Raw genomic sequence first — 19,603 nt, 5'->3', positions numbered from 1 at the left:
GGAGGCTGCTCAGTAACGCTCAGCCATCACCGGGAAAGATCTTCTAATATCCTTCACTGGTCTCCGTCCAGAGACACGGGACCTGGTGGTCCATTATATATACTGTCTGGAAATGGAAAAAAAGTGTATTTTTTACAGTGGGGCATTGCTCCTTGCTCTGAATACTTCCTGCACCACTGAGAGAGACAACACTGTTTACTGCCTTATCAATGTGTGTGCTGGCCCTTTAATTGTTAAAAAAAAAACAGAAGTGCTAAGGACATGCGCGCTCCGCTCAGACGAGAAATAAATGCGTCAACTTCTTGAGTTTGTCGGAGTTTACTCTTTAATGTGTTGTGTGTTTACAGGACATGGTAAGTCATGAAATGTTACTTTGTGTAAACGTGTTGTGCAGTTATCTGAAGAAGAGTTAGTGAATGAAGTCTGTGTGGAGTTAGAGGAAGCTCCCGGAGACAGAGACGGCAGGACAAGCTGATTTAGGGAAGAGACGTAAACAACAACTCGGAGAGAGAAAGCGAGAAAGCGATGATAGTCTATAGCAGCTATTGCCTTTCATGAAGTCAATGTGGTTGATTTAGTTTGACTGGATAGTTTTTAGTTAATGTGACAGACAGACGGACACGCTGGGCGTCACGGGACTCAAGTTTAAATCATATTTAGTTCATTTTATTTTAAATAATAACAATGAAAGAATGCTGCTGGACTTCCGTTTGACTTACTGTGAGCAGTAAACTGCTCTGTTACATTATGTCCGCTTATTGTTCCACGTTTCCGTGTGTGTGTGTGTGTGTGTGTGTGTGTGTGTGTGTGTGTGTGTGTGTGTGTCTGTGTGTGCGTGCATGTGTGTCTGTGTGTGTGTGTGTGTGTGTACTCTGTGTGTGCGTGCATATGTGTCAATGTGTGTGTGTGTGTGTGTGTGTGTGTCTGTGTGTGCGTGCATGTGTGTCTGTGTGTGTGTGTGTGTGTGTGTGTGTGTACTCTGTGTGTGCGTGCATATGTGTCAATGTGTGTGTGTGTGTGTGTGTGTGTCTCTGTGTGTGTGCGTGCATGTGTGTCTCTGTGTGTGTGTGTGTGCGTGCATGTGTCTCTGTGTGTGTGTGTCTGTGTGTGCGTGCGTGCATGTGTGTCTGTGTGTGTGTGTGTGTGTGTGTCTCTGTGTGTACTGTGTGTGCGTGCATATGTGTCAATGTGTGTGTGTCACTGTGTGTGTGTGTCTCTGTGCATGCGTGTCTCTGTGTGTGTGTGTGTCTCTGTGTGCGTGCATGTGTGTCAATGTGTGTGTGTGTGTGTGTGTCTCTGTGTGTGTGCGTGCATGTGTGTCTCTGTGTGTGTGTGTGTGCGTGCATGTGTCTCTGTGTGTGTGTGTCTGTGTGTGCGTGCGTGCATGTGTGTCTGTGTGTGTGTGTGTGTGTGTGTGTGTCTCTGTGTGTACTCTGTGTGTGCGTGCATATGTGTCAATGTGTGTGTGTCTCTGTGTGTGTGTTTGTGTGTGTGTGTGTGTGTGTGTTTCTGTGTGTTTGTGAATGTGTGTGTGTGTGTGTGTGTCTCTGTGTGTACTGTGTGTGCGTGCATATGTGTCAATGTGTGTGTGTCACTGTGTGTGTGTGTGTCTCTGTGCATGCGTGTCTCTGTGTGTGTGTGTGTCTCTGTGTGTGCTCTGTGTGTGTGTGTGTCTGTGTGTGCGTGCATGTGTGTCAATGTGTGTGTGTGTGTGTGTGTCTCTGTGTGTGTGCGTGCATATGTGTCTCTGTGTGTGTGTGTGTGCGTGCATGTGTCTCTGTGTGTGTGTGTCTGTGTGTGCGTGCGTGCATGTGTGTCTGTGTGTGTGTGTGTGTGTGTGTGTGTGTGTGTCTCTGTGTGTACTCTGTGTGTGCGTGCATATGTGTCAATGTGTGTGTGTCTCTGTGTGTGTGTTTGTGTGTGTGTGTGTGTGTGTGTGTGTGTGTGTGTGTGTTTCTGTGTGTTTGTGAATGTGTGCGTGTGCATGTGTGTCTCTGTGTGTATGTGCTCTGTGTGTGTGTGTGTGTGTGTGTGTGTGTGTGTGTGTGTGTGTGTGTGTGTGTACCAAAATGATAGCCACCCTTTTCAACAGTTAAAAACAAGGTGATGTTGTCATTACAAAGCTAAACCCTTAAAAGTGATCAGATTGGTATGAATTACAGATTAGACATTGAGATTTATTTCAGTGTGATATATATAATACACTTTATTTATAAAGCACTTTTCGTAAAGATGACAAGTGATTTACAAAAGAAAAGAAGCAGATGATAAAATGAGGCGAATGAAAACAGTATGAATAAATAAAGACATGTTGAACATTTTCAAAAGATTTTACAAAGAGAAAAAGGAGATTTAACTAAAATACTAGTCTCAGATCTGATGACTGTAGTCGGTCCCCAGTGGACAGAATCCCCAAAATAGCAACAACAGCAACCAATCACTTCCTCTTTCTCTCTCTCGGCTGCCTAAACCTCCGTTTGTTTCAGTTTACGTGCAAACAAAGATTTCCAAAATCTCCACTCTGGCCGGAGGTTTGAGAAAGACTTGTTTTCAGAGGCCAATTCTCCGTTTGCGTGTAAACGAAGGGCACAAACGAAGGGAAACGTCTCCGTTTTTCAAAATAACCATGTACTTTAAGGCATGGATACCCGACCCGAGCCCGACGGGTCCCATCGGCCGGGTTCGGACAGATATTTAGAAATTATGGTCGGGGTCGGGGTCGGTCACATCAGTGTGTGTGTGTGTGTGTGTGTGTGTGTGTGTGTGTGTGTGTGCGCGTGCGCATGTGTGTCTCTGTGTGTATGTGCTCTGTGTGTGTGTCTCTGTGTGTGTACTCTGTGTCTGCGTGCATGTGTGTCTCTGTGTGTGCGTGCATGTGTGTGCTCTGTGTGTGTGTGTCTCTGTGTGTGTGTGTCTGTGTGTGCGTGCATGTGTGTCTCTGTGTGTGCGTGCGTGTGTGTGTGTGTGTGTGTGTGTGTGTGTGTGTACTCTGTGTGTGCGTGCATGTGTGTCTCTGTGTGTGTGTGTGTGTCTCTGTGTGTGTGTGTGTGTGTGTGTGTGCGTGCATGTGTGTCTCTGTGTGTATGTGCTCTGTGTGTGTGTGTCTGTGTGTGTGTACTCTGTGTGTGTGTGTCTCTGTGTGTGTACTCTGTGTGTGCGTGCATGTGTGTCTCTGTGTGTGCGTGCATGTGTGTCTCTGTGTGTGTACTCTGTGTGTGCGTGCATGTGTGTCTCTGTGTGTGTGTGTGTGTGTCTCTGTGTGTGTGTGTGTGTGTGTGTGTGCGTGCATGTGTGTCTCTGTGTGTATGTGCTCTGTGTGTGTGTGTCTGTGTGTGTGTACTCTGTGTGTGTGTGTCTCTGTGTGTGTACTCTGTGTGTGCGTGCATGTGTGTCTCTGTGTGTGCGTGCATGTGTGTCTCTGTGTGCGTGCATGTGTGTCTCTGTGTGTGTGTCTCTGTGTGTATGTGCTCTGTGTGTGTGTGCTCTGTGTGTGCGTGCATTTGTGTGTATGTGTGTGTGCGTGCATGTGTGTCTCTGTGTGTACTCTGTGTGTACTCTGTGTGTGTGTGTGTGTCTGTGTGTGTGTGTGTGTCTGTGTGTGCGTGCATGTGTGTCTCTGTGTGTGTGTCTCTGTGTGTATGTGCTCTGTGTGTGTGTGTGTGTGTGTGTGTGTGTGTGTGTGTGTGTGTGAGAAGTGGGCAGAAGAGAGATAGAGAAAGAGGAAGTAGATGTGACCGAGCAGAGTTGATGAATAAGTTTAAGTTTTGCACACAGTGTGTGTGGTGTCCGATATAAACTCCAGACTGAAAACCAAGTTCATTCATCGTCTCACCAGAAACGGGATTTTAACCCCGACGTTATATAACGTCGGCCCTGGAGGTAACGAGTCTCCCCTGGTTTTCTGACCACAGTCTGAATCGAAGCGATCAGGAAAGGTTAACACATTGAACATTTTAACAGCTTGTTAACTTGCGCTTGTTCCTCCGTGTGTGCCGATGCCTCATCTGTTGACATTTCCGAATGCCTTCCTATAGTTGCTTAATAAAAGCTTTCCACACAAACAAACGTAGGCTACATGTGTTAGTATGAGAAAAAAAACAAGATTTTAACTGTCGGGCTCGGGCCGGGTTCGGACGGAAAAATTCGGCCCGATCAGACCGCTAACGTACGTGTACACAGGGCCGTAGACTAGGTGAACTGACTTGAGTTTTCTCTGTTTTGTGTCTCAGAGCGAAGATGAATGAAGATGTGTTCGAGGTCCCGGAGAGGACCGAGTACCGCTACCTGGTGCAGGAGGAGGAGGAGGGGGTGGAGGTGCAGTACGTGCGTCACAGACACTACATCAGCCCCCTGCTGGTGCTCTCCAGACGCTGCATCTTCCTTATCTGCCTGGCCGTGTTCGCTCTACTCTCTCTAGCCGCCTACCTGGGATACCTGGCCCAGACGCTGCCGCAGGGCAGCGTCCAGGTGTCCACGCACTGCGGGGAGTTCAGGGGAAGACACGTGAGTTGAGACATGCACTCCAGGTTTAACTTTAATTGATCTAGGCTACATTTACATTGCTATGTTTTAAATTAAAAAGAAATATCTTTTGTTTCCCCCTCTCATTCCACCTGCTCTGGTGTTTCCCCCTCTCATTCCCCCTGCACGCCCTCTCATTCCCCCTGCTCTGGCGTTTTCCCCCTCTCATTCCCCCTGCTTTGGTGTTTCCCCCTCTCATTCCCCCTGCCTTGGTATTTCCCCCTCTCATTCCCCCTGCTCTGGCGTTTCCCCCTTTCGTTCCTCCTGCTCTGGCGTTTCCCCCCTCTCATTCCCCCTGCTCTGGCGTTTCCCCCTTTCGTTCCTCCTGCTCTGGCGTTTCCCCCTCTCATTCCTCCTGCTCTGGCGTTTCCCCCCTCTCATTCCCCCTGCTCTGGCGTTTTCCCCTCTCATTCCTCCTGCTCTGTTGTTTCCCCTTCTCATTCCCCCTGCTCTGGCGTTTCCCCCTTTCGTTCCTCCTGCTCTGGCGTTTTCCCCCTCTCATTCCCCTTGCCTTGGTGTTTCCCCCTCTCATTCCCCCTGCTCTGGTGTCCCCCCCCCCTCTCATTCCCCCTGCTCTGGCGTTTCCCCCTTTCGTTCCCCCTGCTCTGGTGTTTCCCCCTCTCATTCCTCCTGTTCTGGCGTTTCCCCCCTCTCATTCCTCCTGCTCTGGCGTTTCCCCCTCTCGTTCCCCCTGCTCTGGCGTTTACCCCTCTCGTTCCCCCTGCTCTGGCGTTTACCCCTCTCATTCCTCCTGCTCTGGGGTTTCGCCCTCTCATCCCCCCTGCTCTGGGGTTTCGCCCTCTCATTCCCCCTGCTCTGGCGTTTACCCCTCTCATTCCCCCTGCTCTGGCGTTTACCCCTCTCATTCCCCCTGCTCTGGCGTTTTTCGGGAGAGTACAGTCTTCAAAATAGATTTTACAAAAACAATGTTGACACATCAAAAACAACATAAAAAAATATCAAATTCTTTCAGCCTCATGTTTCCAGTCACACTGTACTCTAATCTCTTCTGTCTCTTATAAATAGCATAAACACCCCCCTCTTTCAACAAATTATTTTTATGAAACTTCCAATGTTTTGAATCACAAATGTTGTAATCCTCTGAACTTTATATACAATGGCCTCAAATGTACTTCCTTGTCTTATCCCTCCTGGGCTTTCACTTCTCTAACAAGACATAACTATGATTATTAGGGCCTTTTATTGTGCAGAAATTATAACAAAGTGGACCTTGTCATGACAATAATTTGGTGATATTTTATAGCTGCTCGGTTCAACACCAAGAGGAGAATTTAGCATGAAATATCTGCTGTAATTATTAGTTTAAAGCACATTCATGCATTACTTTTACATTTATTTGCTAACTTCCTCAAGATGTTTCCTTTAGAGGAAAGGTTGGATGTTTTTCTCACAGCTTTGACCATCCTTCCTCTCAGTAATGATAACATTTGATCCACAGTTAATACAAACCCCAGCAGACGCCACGGAGCAAACACAAGCCATCACACCGATTTAATCACTTTGTAGCAGGAGTTGATTTAAAATACAACGGATGTATGAAATTATAGTCTTTTTAGTCATAGGGGTGTCACGATTTCGAATTTTAAAAGCAGGATCGGCTATTCCCCCAGTGTTGTTTTTTCTCTCTTCAACCCCGCCTACTGGCACACGTCTGTAGAAAAAAATCAACAACAGACACAGCGTAGCTTACTGGCTCGTAGCATGCAGCTAAAGACACAGGGTAACGTTAGCTTACCGGCTGGTAGCATGCAGCTAAAGACACAGGGTAAAGTTAGCTTACCGGCTGGTAGCATGCAGCTAAAGATACAGGATAACGTTAGATAACCGGCTGGTAACATGCAGCTAAAGACACAGGGTAGCGTTAGCTTACCGGCTGGTAATATGCAGCTAAAGATACAGGATAACGTTAGATAACCGGCTGGTAATATGCAGCTAAAGATACAGGATAACGTTAGATAACCGGCTGGTAATATGCAGCTAAAGATACAGGATAACGTTAGATGACCGGCTGGTAACATGCAGCTAAAGATACAGGATAACGTTAGATAACCAGCTGGTAACATGCAGCTAAAGATACAGGATAACGTTAGATAACCAGCTGGTAGCATTCAGCTAAAGACACAGTGTAACGTTTAGTGGTGCACGATATATCGGCCGCCGATATAATATCGGCCGATATGGTCATTTTTTTTAACACATCGGTATCGGTTCGATGTCAAATTGTATATAATTATATAAATATTATTTTTTTTCTTCTGAAAATCTGATGACAGTCATATTTTGCACACAGGTAAAGGTGCCCAATATCAGTCATTTCGGAAAATAAATCACAAAAGTAAAAAAAAAGAATGCGTTTTGGAAAATAGTTTTCCTTTACTTTATTTGATTATCATAAAAAAAAATTTCTATACAGAGATATCGACATCGGTAAATATCGGTATCGGCCATAACAGCAATATTAATATCGGTTATCGGTATTGGCCACAATGTTCACATCGGTGCATCACTAGTAACGTTAGTTTACCGGCTGGTAGCCTGCAGCTAAAGACACAAGGTAACGTTATCTTACCGGCTGGTAGCCTGCAGCTAAAGACACAAGGTAACGTTAGCTTACCGGCTGGTAGCCTGCAGCTAAAGACACAAGGTAACGTTAGCTTACCGGCTGGTACCCTGCAGCTAAAGACACAGGGTAACGTTAGCTTACCGGCTGGTAGCAGGCAGCTAAAGACACAGGGTAACGTTAGCTTACCGGCTGGTAGCCTGCAGCTAAAGACACAGGGTAACGTTAGCTTACCGGCTGGTACCCTGCAGCTAAAGACACAGGGTAACATTAGCTTACCGGCTGGTAGCAGGCAGCTAAAGACACAGGGTAACGTTAGCTTACCGGCTGGTAGCCTGCAGCTAAAGACACAGGGTAACGTTAGATTACCGGATGGTAGCATGCAGCTAAAGACACAAGGTAACGTTAGCTGACCGGCTGGTAGCCTGCAGCTAAAGACCCAGGGTAACGTTAGATTACCAGATGGTAGCATGCAGCTAAAGACACAAGGTAACGTTAGCTTACCGGCTGGTGTAAGTGAGTTGGATAATTGAGGAGTTGACACATCTATACCTTTTTGAAGTAGAGCTGAAATTATAAATCAATTAGACCGAAACATTAATAATCAACAATTCTGGTAATTGATCATCATTCGTCAAGTAAAAATGCCAAACATTCTCTGGTTCCAGCTTCCTAAATGTGAGGATTTGCTGCTTTTCTCTGCTTTATATTTTTGTTTTGGATTGTTGATCACACAAAATAAAGACATACGCAGGGTGAAACAAAATAAGCAGACGTGTGTGTGTTCATTTATTGTACTGATATCAAACCGAAAAGCCTGTCTCACACTGTAACGTCTGTTTTTGTGGTTTATTTATAGTCACTTTTGAATCCTTCTTTCTCAGAAAAATGGAGCGTACTCCTTTAAGGGCATGCCCTACGCTGCTCCACCTGTCGGCAGCCTACGCTGGGCCCCTCCGGCCGAACCGCTGTGCAGGGGCGGAGTGACGGACGCCGGCCGCTTCCGCAGCGTGTGCCCTCAAGTGCGGCCGCTGGCGAGCACGGGGCGGCTGATGGGCCAGGAGGATTGCCTCTTCATCAACGTGTGGACGCCCACGCTGCAGCCGGACGCCAAGCTGCCCGTCATGGTCTGGATCCACGGAGGATACCTGCACATGCTCAGTGGAGGCGAGCCCGGCTACTCGCCCACGGAGAAGCTCGCCAGCCACACACAGATGGTCTACGTCAGCTTCAACTACAGACTCAACGCCTTCGGCTTCCTGGCGCTGGAAGTGCTGAGAGAAGGTTCTCCGAAGAACACCTCAGGTCAGTCGGTGATACGTTGAGGGGAAGTACATGTAATAAGTTTACATGTATACAGTATATACCGTATTGACCGGAATATAAGGTGGGGTTTTCTTCCCTATAAATATACAGTATCTAAAAAAAAAAGTAAGGGATTCCTATATTTGGGTTCTAGACTTTTAAACACCAATATACATCCACAACAGCAGTTGGCGCCAAATAGTGCCCATATTATGAAAAAATCACTTTTTCTGGGATTTGGGGAGTTATTTTGTGTCTCTGGTGCTTCCACACTCATACAAACTTTGATAAAAACCATCCATGCTGTTTAGAGTGAGATACGGTTTCTGAATGTGTCCTGCCTTCAGTCTCCGGGCGAGCTGGTTAAATCAATCTGCACGGCTTTCTACGTCACTAGCCGAGACGAGCTGGCTAACGCAACCATTAGCATGCTAGCGCTAGCATGCTACCTTGTTCTCAATAGCAAGGCACGGCTACAACACACACAAGTTCACCATAATCTACAAAAGAACTACTTACATGTGCGCCCTTGTTTAGAATAAGTCTCCCGGCTAATCCTGCCTTGTAACTGACTGAAGTTGGAGAAACTGCCTTTCTTTTACTGTCTATGGAAACAGCTAGCTAACATGATCCTTACCTAGCTACTGAGCATATGCAACTACAAACAAAGATGGTACAGCAGTGAGAGCTCTCACTCTGTTGCTGAAACAGAGACCTGAACATGAGCATGAGCAAATGAGCATAATATGGGCGCTTTAAGAGAACTGGATACAGCGTTCGGCGGGAAGCCCCGTTCATTCCAATGAGTGCTCAAAAGCGCATAAAGCAGTGCTCGGCTCTTCCGCGTTGACTGGCCTATGACGTGACGATGGACATGCGCACCAGCAACAGTCTCGTGTCTCTTCCAAGTGGCGAACTCATGAACTCGCCGTTTCATTGTCTAAAATATTCACTAACGTTAAACATTGTGTTTTCGTTGTTCCTGATCGTTTACATGCTTATTTTAATAAACGATGGATGTATTTAGACAACCAAGGAGATGCAATTATTATGTCGTGCTACTAGCTAGCTACTAGGTAGCGCTAGCTAGCTGCTAAGGTTAGCCTGCAGTTTCATGAACAGAGCTTCTCTTAATAACATCCATGGCTTCATCTCTCATCCACGTTACAGGCTTTACAGCATACATACCATGGATGTATTAATAGAACACATGGTGAGTTACAACCATTAGCGTTAGCATTATCCATTATTACAGCTACAGGACCTCGGGAGAACTGTCATATGAGCACGCGCAGTGCAGTCTGCTCGCGTTAAGGTGTAGAGCCCCTGGTGATACTTCGAGTAAAAGTTAATGTTGTGTCGAGCCTTCTTAGTGTTTTAAAAATAGCTATTTTGAGGCTAGCATAAAAGTGCCCCTAGCACTCCCATTCAAAAGGCCATTTGACCGAAAAACGAAAATACGGTACATCTTAAAAGTGGCGCTTCCGTCGTAAATATGCTTTATACATTTATTTATACGGGTACATTCACAAAAAGACCCTAGGTTGCATTTTGGCGAGAGTTATGCTTTAACTTACAGTAATATAGTTAGCCTAAAACTGACATCTGGACATTTGACTTGGTAACAAAAGGCTTGCTGCTAACGTAACGTTGGGCCTAACGTTAGCTTAGTGTCTCCCCATTCTTCCTGCTGATTCCTCACATCTGTCTCCACTTTTGTCTTCTTTAAAGCTCAGTTCTTAGGTTCGGCTGCTTATAAAAACTTATTTCTGGGTTCTCTACATTGTTGGTAGTGAATATCACCACATGGCAGCTTTTGGGTATTTTTCTGTTGTTTGCTAGCGGACGAAATTGACGAGGAAGAAACCTTCACACAATACAAAGTCAACGGAGAGCGGAGAGCTGTTTTCCCCTCCGGTGGGCGTGGCTTTCAGAGTTTGACGTGATGCCCTCTGTCTTTATGCTGAAGCAGTGGATCTCTCTCAAATGTTTTTCAAAGATGTACCCCCTTTGAAATATTTTTTTCAAGTACCTAGAAAGTACCGCTGAGGATAATGAGGACTGTCATTAGTTCTGCAGGTATTTGTTCTGCTGCACTGTGGCACAGAAAAATTCACTGCAAAGGATCATCGGGTCTGCAGAAAAGATCACTGGCTGCTTGCTGCCCACACTTGACAGCATCGCCTCATCCTGCTACCTCAGCAGAGCAAAAAACATAATTAAGGACCTCTCTCACCCAGGCCATGCACGCTTTCACTTACTCCCCTCAGGAAGGCGTTACAGGTCTGTCAGAACCCACACATCCAGGTTCAGAGCAGTGTTGCCAACTCTCGCTAGATGACGTCATACGCTCATTTGCATATTTGTGACTGGCGACTTTTCTACAGAAAGTCGCCAGATTTGTCGCTAGTCGCTTTTTTGAAAAAAAGTCGCTAAGGGGGTCTGAAAAGTCGCTAAATCTAGCGACAAAGTCGCTAAGTTGGCAACACTGGTTCAGAGACAGCTTTTTCTCCACAGCCATCACAACTCTAAACATTCAATTACAGAAATAGTAATAATATAATATAATAAAACATCGTGCTGAATGATTATCTGGCCTGTTTTGCACTGCATTTGCACTGTTCCAGTACTGTGATAGTACGGCTTGAGTAATATGTTTTATGGTTTTATGGTTGTGTGTTGAATCGACGTCGTACCTCCGCAGACCCCTCTGCGTCTACGCCAGACCCTACGCCGTCGCCTGACCTGCACCTCTCGAAAAATGTAACTACACGTCGCAGCGACGCACATCTCTCGGCCGTGGCTGGGCAGCGTTGCATTTCTCCTCGACTCATTTCCTGGTTCTCCTTCTCCAGAAACAACATGAAATCAAGGAGAGGGTTAACTTCTCCTCCTCCAGATTTCCCACCGTGGTCAGAAAGAGCAGGGGAGACACTTTGTTTCCTCTCACTATGACTCTAGAGTCGCTACTCGCTCCGGAGCTAAACGCCGTCACTCTCTCACTTCTCCCTCGCTCTACCACACACACACACACACACACACACACACACACACACACACACACACACACACACACACACACACACACATATGCCGGCTCAACGCACACATCAGCGCACAAGTATAAACATCAGGCCACTTATGTAGGCTACGGAGAAAGCTCTGCGTGGAGCCTCCGCAGAACTGTAAAACAGGCTTTAGTGTAGTGTATGAATGTATACTACTATGCAATATAAGTACCTGTCCCATTATGTGTATGTGAGGGTATGGTGTGTGCGTATGAATGTATACTTCTAGGCACCAGAAGGAGTAGCACTTAAATTTTGTTTTGACAATGTTTTACAATGACAAATTAATTATTCTGATAAAATATAAAACCTTTGACCGGATGATGGCGCTAGAGGAACAGTTACAGGATCACCAAAAGTTCTTACTATTTATCCTGAGGGGATTTCTTTCTGTGTCGGCCTTTAGTTACTTGTTTGACATATTTTATTTAGGGCTGTCAAACGATTACATTTTCTTAATCGCAATTAATCGCCTGTTTTATCACATGATTAAATTTCTATTATTTTGTATTTCAGAACAGTTTTTAAGTACATATTAACAATGGAAAACCATTCTTACCAGTGGATCTTGATTGAGAATCAATTGAATGCAACGAAAGTTACTTTATGAACTTGACTTTAAGATTTGTATTTGTTGTTTGTGTTTGAGGCTGTAAATTACCAGTTTCATTGAACGCACCGTCTGTGTTTTTCCGACAGCAGCTGCAGATTGTTACATCCTGGTGTTGATTCCTCTACAGTGAAATACAGTCCAACTTTACACCGTTTAGCGTTAGCTGTCAGCATTGTAACCGTGTTTAATCCAGCTACTAGCTAGCGGTAGGCTAACGTTAGCTGCTGTCGAGTATAGTGTTAACTAGCCAGTGGTAAGCTAACGTTAGCTGCTGTTGAGTATAGTGTTAACTAGCTAGCGGTAGGCTAACGTTAGCTGCTGTTGAGTATAGTGTTAACTAGCTAGCGGTATGCTAACGTTAGCTGCTGTCGAGTATAGTGTGAACTAGCTAGCGGTAGGCTAACGTTAGCTGCTGTTGAGTATAGTGTGAACTAGCTAGCGGTAGGCTAACGTTAGCTGCTGTCGAGTATAGTGTGAACTAGCTAGCGGTAGGCTAACGTTAGCTGCTGTTGAGTATAGTGTTAACTAGCTAGCAGTAGGCTAACGTTAGCTGCTGTTGAGTATAGTGTTAACTAGCTAGCAGTAGGCTAACATTAGCTGCTGTTGAGTATAGTGTTAACTAGCGTCATGTGCAGCGATGTTTCTGTTTCCTGTAACGTCTGTTTCAGAGCATCAGAGAGAAGAGCAGACATATCAGTGGCACCAGAATGAGGCACCGAAATCCGCGTTGCTATTCCTGCAGCAGCAGGAAGTGTTAGGAGGAAGAACGGCAAAATAGTCGCCTGTTAGGCACGACGCAAAGCCGAGTGAAGTGAAAATAAATTAATAAATGGCGGCATGCGATTAATACGATTAAAGAAAATTAACGCATTATGCTCGACCCTTAATCGCATCGCGATTAACGCGTTAATGCTGACAGCCCTATTTTTATTGGATAAAGTTGTTGTGAATGCAAAAGTTAGTTTGTCGACTAAAATACTCAGAGTGAGCCATCAACACATATTACTGCACATCCCTTCCTGTTCTTATAATGCTGTAATGGGTGCTTACTGTATACTGTTGATATGTTACTAATGACTCATTTTTCAGGTCTCTCTCTGACATTGTTTGGTGTCACCAGAATGCAAATGGCAGCGATTTTTAACCATCAAATGTTTGAGTAATATTTTCTTTTCATGTTCGGTCAAAAACACAAATCCGGGGCGTAAGAAGTTCAAGAGGCTAGTTATAGTTCATGTGCAGCTCAGAATCAGATTTCGTTTTATTGGCCAAGTATACTTCCATACACAAGGAATTTGACTTTGGTAGGTGTTAACGCTCTATACATTCAACAAATAGACATGTAGTAGTAAACATTCAGTAGACAAATAGTAATATAGACACATACTGTACAATAGAGACAACAATATATACATATAGGCACATATCAACATAATGTAAAAAATGTAGGGCTGTCAGCATTAACGCGTTAATCGCGATGCGATTAAGGGTCGAGCATAATGCGTTAATTTTCTTTAATCGTATTAATCGCATGCCGCCATTTATTAATTTATTTTCACTTCACTCGGCTTTGCGTCGTGCCTAACAGGCGACTATTTTGCCGTACTTCCTCGTAACACTTCCTGCTGCTGCAGGAATAGCAACGCGGATTTCGGTTCCTCATTCTGGTGCCACTGATATGTCTGCTCTTCTCTCTGATGCTCTGAAACAGACGTTACAGGCAACAGAAACATCGCTGCACATGACGCTAGTTAACACTATACTCAACAGCAGCTAATGTTAGCCTACCGCTAGCTAGTTAACACTAGAATCAGAATCAGAAAGGGCTTTATTGCCAAGTACGTTGCACATACGAGGAATTTGTCATGGTGTTGTTGGAGCATGTCACACATACAAATATAAGAAGGATAAAAAGAATATAAACAATATAAGTATAAACATATACACACAGTATGTATTAATAACGATAAAATAAAATAAAATAAATAGTAAAATAAGTTAAACAGTAGTAAAAAGGAACGCTACAGCAGAGTAGGTACAGAGTAGATACAGTAGGTACAGAGTATTTACAGTGGGGTGTGGAGAGAGTCAGGATGGATTCCGGGCCTTGTTAATAAGGCTAGTGGCGGAGGGGAAAAAACTGTTTATGTGGCGTGAGGTTTTGGTCCTGATGGACCTCAGCCTCCTGCCAGAGGGGAGTGGCTCAAAGAGCTTGTGTCCGGGGTGGGAGGGGTCAGCCACAATCTTTCCAGCACGCTTCAGAGTCCTGGTGGCGTATAGGTCCTGGAGCGGCGGCAGATTGCAGCCAATCACCTTCTCAGCTGACCGAATGACACGCTGCAGCCTGCCCTTGTCCTTGGCAGTGGCAGCAGCGTACCAGATGGTGATGGAGGATGTGAGGATGGACTCAATGATGGCTGTGTAGAAGTGCACCATCATTGTCTTTGGCAGGTTGAATTTCTTCAGCTGCCGCAGGAAGTACATCCTCTGTTGTCTATACTCAACAGTAGTTAACGTTAGCCTACCACTAGCCAGTTAACACTATACTCAACAGCAGCTAACGTTAGCCTACCACTAGCTAGTTAACACTATACTCGACAGCTAACGTTAGCCTACCGCTAGCTAGTTAACACTATACTGGACAGCAGCTAACGTTAGCCTACCGCTAGCTAGTTAACACTATACGCGACAGCAGCTAACGTTAGCCTACCACTAGCTAGTTAACACTATACTCAACAGCAGCTAACGTTAGCCTACCACTAGCTAGTTAACACTATACTCAACAGCAGCTAACGTTAGCCTACCACTAGCTAGTTAACACTATACTCTACAGCTAACATTAGCCTACCGCTAGCTAGTTAACACTATACTCGACAGCAGCTAACGTTAGCTTACCGCTAACTAGTTAACACTATACTGGACAGCAGCTAACGTTAGCCTACCGCTAACTAGTTAACACTATACTGGACAGCAGCTAACGTTAGCCTACCGCTAGCTAGTTAACACTATACTCAACAGCAGCTAACGTTAGCCTACCGCTAGCTAGTTAACACTATACTTGACAGCAGCTAACATTAGCCTACCGCTAACTAGTTAACACTATACTGGACAGCAGCTAACATTAGCCTACCGCTAACTAGTTAACACTATACTGGACAGCAGCTAACATTAGCCTACCAGTAGCTAGTTAACACTATACTCAACAGCAGCTAACGTTAGCCTACCAGTAGCTAGTTAACACTATACTCGACAGCAGCTAACGTTAGCCTACCGCTAGCTAGTTAACACTATACTCAACAGCAGCTAACGTTAGCCTACCACTAGCTAGTAGCTGGATTAAACTCGGTTACAATGCTGACAGCTAACGCTAAACGGTGTAAAGTTTGTCTGTATTTCACTGTAGAGGATTCAACAGCGGGATGTAACAATCTGCAGCTGCTGTTGTCGAAAAAACACAGATGGTGCGTTCACTGAAACTGGTAATTTACAGCCTTGTGGTGCATTCAAAGTTGTTGTTAAATTCAAATGTGTGACTAGATTAAATATATAATAAACAAATACAAATCTTAAAATCAAGTTCATAAAGTCACTTTCTTTGCATTCATTTGATTCCCAATCAACATCCACTGGTAAGAATGGTTTTCCATTGTTAATATGGACTTAAAAACTGTTCTGAAACGCAAAATAATAGAATTTTAACCATGTGATAAAACGATCGCGATTAACTATAGAAATTCAATGTTGTTTAATCGTTTGACAGCCCTAACAAAAATACAAATATACAAATAAGACATAATATCAAGACAAGTACACATGGAGTGGGATGTAAAGTGCAAAAAGTAATAGTGCAAAGTAGTGTGCAAGATGCGTATTGGAAGCTTTTAACAGCTCATATACGAGCGTTTACAGTGTGTTGTGTTAAAGAAGTTCTAATGGATACAGTGGTCGCTTTCTTACAAGCTATTTACCACTTAAGCACACTGTTGAAATATTCATGTTGTTTACAGTCCGATTGAACGCTGAGAAGTCTGTACCTTTCCATTTCACATGACCTTAATCTTCTGACAAAGGTGGTCGAAACCGCATCTAAAATCCTTGAACCGCTCCAAAACATTTGCTGGAAACGCAGCACTAAGAAGGCTGGAGGTATTAGGCCGGTTACACACTGGATGCGTCGCGCGAGCGTGTCAGCTGCGTGGCGTGTCCGTTTATATTTCGGCTCCCATGTTAACAGGTTAGAGCTTACATACGGCCTGCGTGAGACGCGTGCCTGCTAGAAATAGAACAGACGCCTATTTTTCACGCGAGACGCGAGCGTGTTGGAAGCGTTTCCAGGCAAAATAGAATAGGAAAATATGTTTATATGTCATTTAGACACGAATGCATATTGATAAATGACATCTTGATGTTTGAAAGTCTCGAGGTTTTGACATCAATGTAGATATAAATGTAATAAAAAATTTCAGAGAAAAGTATTGCACCTGTCATACAGAACGAAATATTCTGTAACATATTTTGCAGTCAATACTGCCGACGTTGTCTTACTTTAATCAGATCAGTAGGCTATATATTTATGTTTAACAACTCTCTCCCCATACGTGGAACAAGCTTATAAAGGGTAGGGTAGGCTACAATAACAACGTAGTGTGTGTTCTGAGTGACGGTCCAACATCAGATAGGCTATATAGGCTCTTTACAGCTACACAAAGTTGTTATAAACAGACAGCCCACCATTTTTCAGAGTTTGAATGTGTGGGCGCTATGTCCCGAGATCAGCCCTCCCTGTACCTAGCAGCAGGAGCAGCGCCGCGTCAGACACGCTTCTGGTGTGTAGGACTCAGAAAAATCCACGCAGTCGCCACGCAGCTGAGACGCAACAGAGACGCCACGCTCGCGCGACGCATCCAGTGTGTAACCGGCCTTATGCAGGATTCTAGTCATTCTGCACACAGTCTCTTCTCCCACCTTCCATCACCGGCAATTTCCACTGGATGCGGAACGTCTCCACAGTCCACGGTCAGGTAGACGTTTGCAGAGCATCCTGACGCGCACATCACGTTTCAGGGATAGTTTTTAGCCCCAGGTAATAATAAGGCTACTGAATGATAGTACAACAGGAAGGAGGGCTGAGATCTGAGCTTAGTTACTATGTTTTCTGTGCTTGGATGTTTTTAAATGTTATTTATAATTATTACTTATTGACTGGTTCTGAGAGAGTGCACGGCACATTGTATTTCATTGCTGTGGTACTCTGTACTAATATGCATATGACAATAAACTTGAACTGAACTGAATTAAGATGTGAAAACCTAATGAATGTTAATGCGAGTCGGATAAATAGATAAATGGAGCAAATTTCTGTCTCTTCCATGTTGCTGTTTGCGTCTCCGTGCACCGTGGGACACCAATTAGCGTGTTGGGAGTCAGGTCATTTGTTTGTTACATAATTTAAAAGCGCCCGCTGTGACTGTGATGTTAAACGAGAGAGCCTTGCGTGACAGGACGACGTGATGGCAGGGTGCACAAGTCCTTTTTTCATCTTCTCCCTCTTTCACATTTCTAATTTGGAATACTCCCGATTCCGTGGCCCATTTTCCCTCGCCTCCCTCGGCTTGTAAAGAGAAGTTAAATTTAGTTCAAGTTGCCGGAGCAGCTACCGTACAGCCAGCAGCCAGCTGACGGGAGAAAAATGGGACACCGGAAACAAGGCCACATCAAAGCAGTTTCTGGTTTTGCTAATCAATTTTCTCTCTCTCTCTCTCTCTCTCTCTCTCTCTCTCTCTCTCTCTCTCTCTCTCTCTCTCTCTCTCTCTCTCTCTCTGCTCCCTCCGTAGGGAACTATGGCTTCCTGGACCAGATCGCAGCTCTGAAGTGGGTCCAGAGGAACATCCACGTGTTTGGAGGAGATCCCGGGAAAGTCACCATATTTGGACAGAGCTCAGGTGTGAAATGTGTCACTGGGTCCTGCTGTGAAAAAGCTAAGCAGTCTATCGAAACCTGCTGTGAATGTTTGGATATATTCCAACAGCGCCATTAAAGCAAAGGTTGGCTGTGATCAAACGGGTCAATTTTTTTTTAGAGGCTCTACACACACTCTGAAGGCCTCGGACTCCTTAAATGGAACTGGTGTGTTTCCTTCATGTGTAGAGAATAGGTAGATAGGTAGGTAGGTAGGTAGGTAGGTAGATAGGTAGGTAGATAGTAGGGGTGGAGGGAAAAATCGATACAGCATAGTATCGCTATATTTTCTGTGGCAATACTGCATCGATACACAGACGCCAAGTATCGATCTTTAATTATGTGTTGGTCAGTTTGTCAGCTTGATAATCCCATTTTGCAGCAATGAATTTGAAGTGAGATGAACAAACGGAGACATGTATCTTTTTTTAGATAAAACAGATGTTGACAAACTTTCCTTTTGGGGACATCATTTGAAATTGGGAAAAATTTGAAGTTGGAAAAAAGTAACATATTGCAATATATCGCTGAATATTGCAATACGTTTAAAATCGTATCGTGACAGAAGTATCGTGATGATATTGTATCGTGAGGCCTCTGGAGATTCCCAGCCCTAATAGATAGATAGATAGATAGATAGATAGATAGATAGATAGATAGTAATTTATGAGGGGGTTACAATCCCCACCAATAAACAAAACTGGGCTTTTTCCAAGTTTTTTTTTTTTTTTTTTTTTGACATTTTTTCGTGAATTTGAAAAATTTTTGTTCCTTTTTTTTTTTTTTTTTAATGCGTGCAGACATGTCCCGGGACCTCCCTAGGTAGTTGGAGATCCCAAGCCCCCCATCAGAATATATCAAAATAGGCCGTGCAGTTGCTGAATCTGTCTTCATTTCAGATCAACAAAGGTCAGTTTAAAAGATTTTCATCAGATTTTGAGAGGCTCATCCGCTCGCCATTTCCAGGTGAGTCCCGACTGCCCTGTCTCCGACTGAGCATGTCAGGTCGGCCAAAATGAAGGCCGACGGCTCCTCCAACGCTACGACGGCACGGGACACACCGAACAGACTCGAGTCACCGACCTCGCCAGACGGTCAGACGGCCGATTATCAGGCTCAGTGTGTCAGGGCCTTTATACGACTGAAAAAAGCAGAGCGCTGAGTTACTCTGACAGTCTGACTCATCTTCAGGTGGGACGTCGGTGTGGACCATGATGATGTCTCCGCTGGCGAAGGGTCTCTTCCACGCGGCGGTGGACATGAGCGGCTCGTACGTGTACAACGCGACGCTGGAACGAGCTGAGGCCGACAACCTGCCGTTCCTGAAGAAGACGGACTGCAGAGACGCCGGCTGCCTCAGACGTCTCTCCGTCAGACAGGTCCTGCAGGTACGACACGGACCACGTCGACACTTTATTTGCAGATTCTTGCCAGTGGCGGAATGTAACTAAGTACATTTACTCAAGTACTGTACTCGATAAAGGAATTTTAAGGCCGAAATCGACACAAATATTTGAAATGCCTAATATCGGCCGTAATAACGGCAGTAAGCATGAT

The 19,603-nt window shown here is 44.8% G+C and overlaps 1 protein-coding gene across 2 annotated transcripts in view; it reads left to right on the top strand.

The window, feature by feature from the left end:
• Positions 1–203: 203 nt before the first annotated feature.
• si:ch211-71n6.4 (para-nitrobenzyl esterase) overlaps positions 204–19,603 on the top strand; it is a 44,974-nt gene continuing 25,574 nt past the window's right edge. The window contains exons 1-5 of one of the 2 annotated variants that reach the window (XM_031323725.2): positions 204–306; positions 4,230–4,503; positions 7,987–8,407; positions 17,923–18,030; positions 19,238–19,434. In XM_031323725.2, coding sequence (XP_031179585.1) covers positions 290–306; positions 4,230–4,503; positions 7,987–8,407; positions 17,923–18,030; positions 19,238–19,434 — 1,017 coding nt within the window. In that variant the 5' untranslated portion in view covers positions 204–289. Of the gene's footprint in view, positions 354–4,229; positions 4,504–7,986; positions 8,408–17,922; positions 18,031–19,237; positions 19,435–19,603 lie in introns of both variants that reach the window. The other variant, XM_031323727.2, reaches the window with a different exon arrangement.

This window comes from Sander lucioperca, chromosome 3, assembly GCF_008315115.2.
Source record: "Sander lucioperca isolate FBNREF2018 chromosome 3, SLUC_FBN_1.2, whole genome shotgun sequence".
Lineage (NCBI taxonomy): Eukaryota > Metazoa > Chordata > Actinopteri > Perciformes > Percidae > Sander > Sander lucioperca.
The sequence above is the reverse complement of the archived record's forward strand: the minus strand, read 5'-3'. Positions and strand labels throughout refer to the sequence as shown.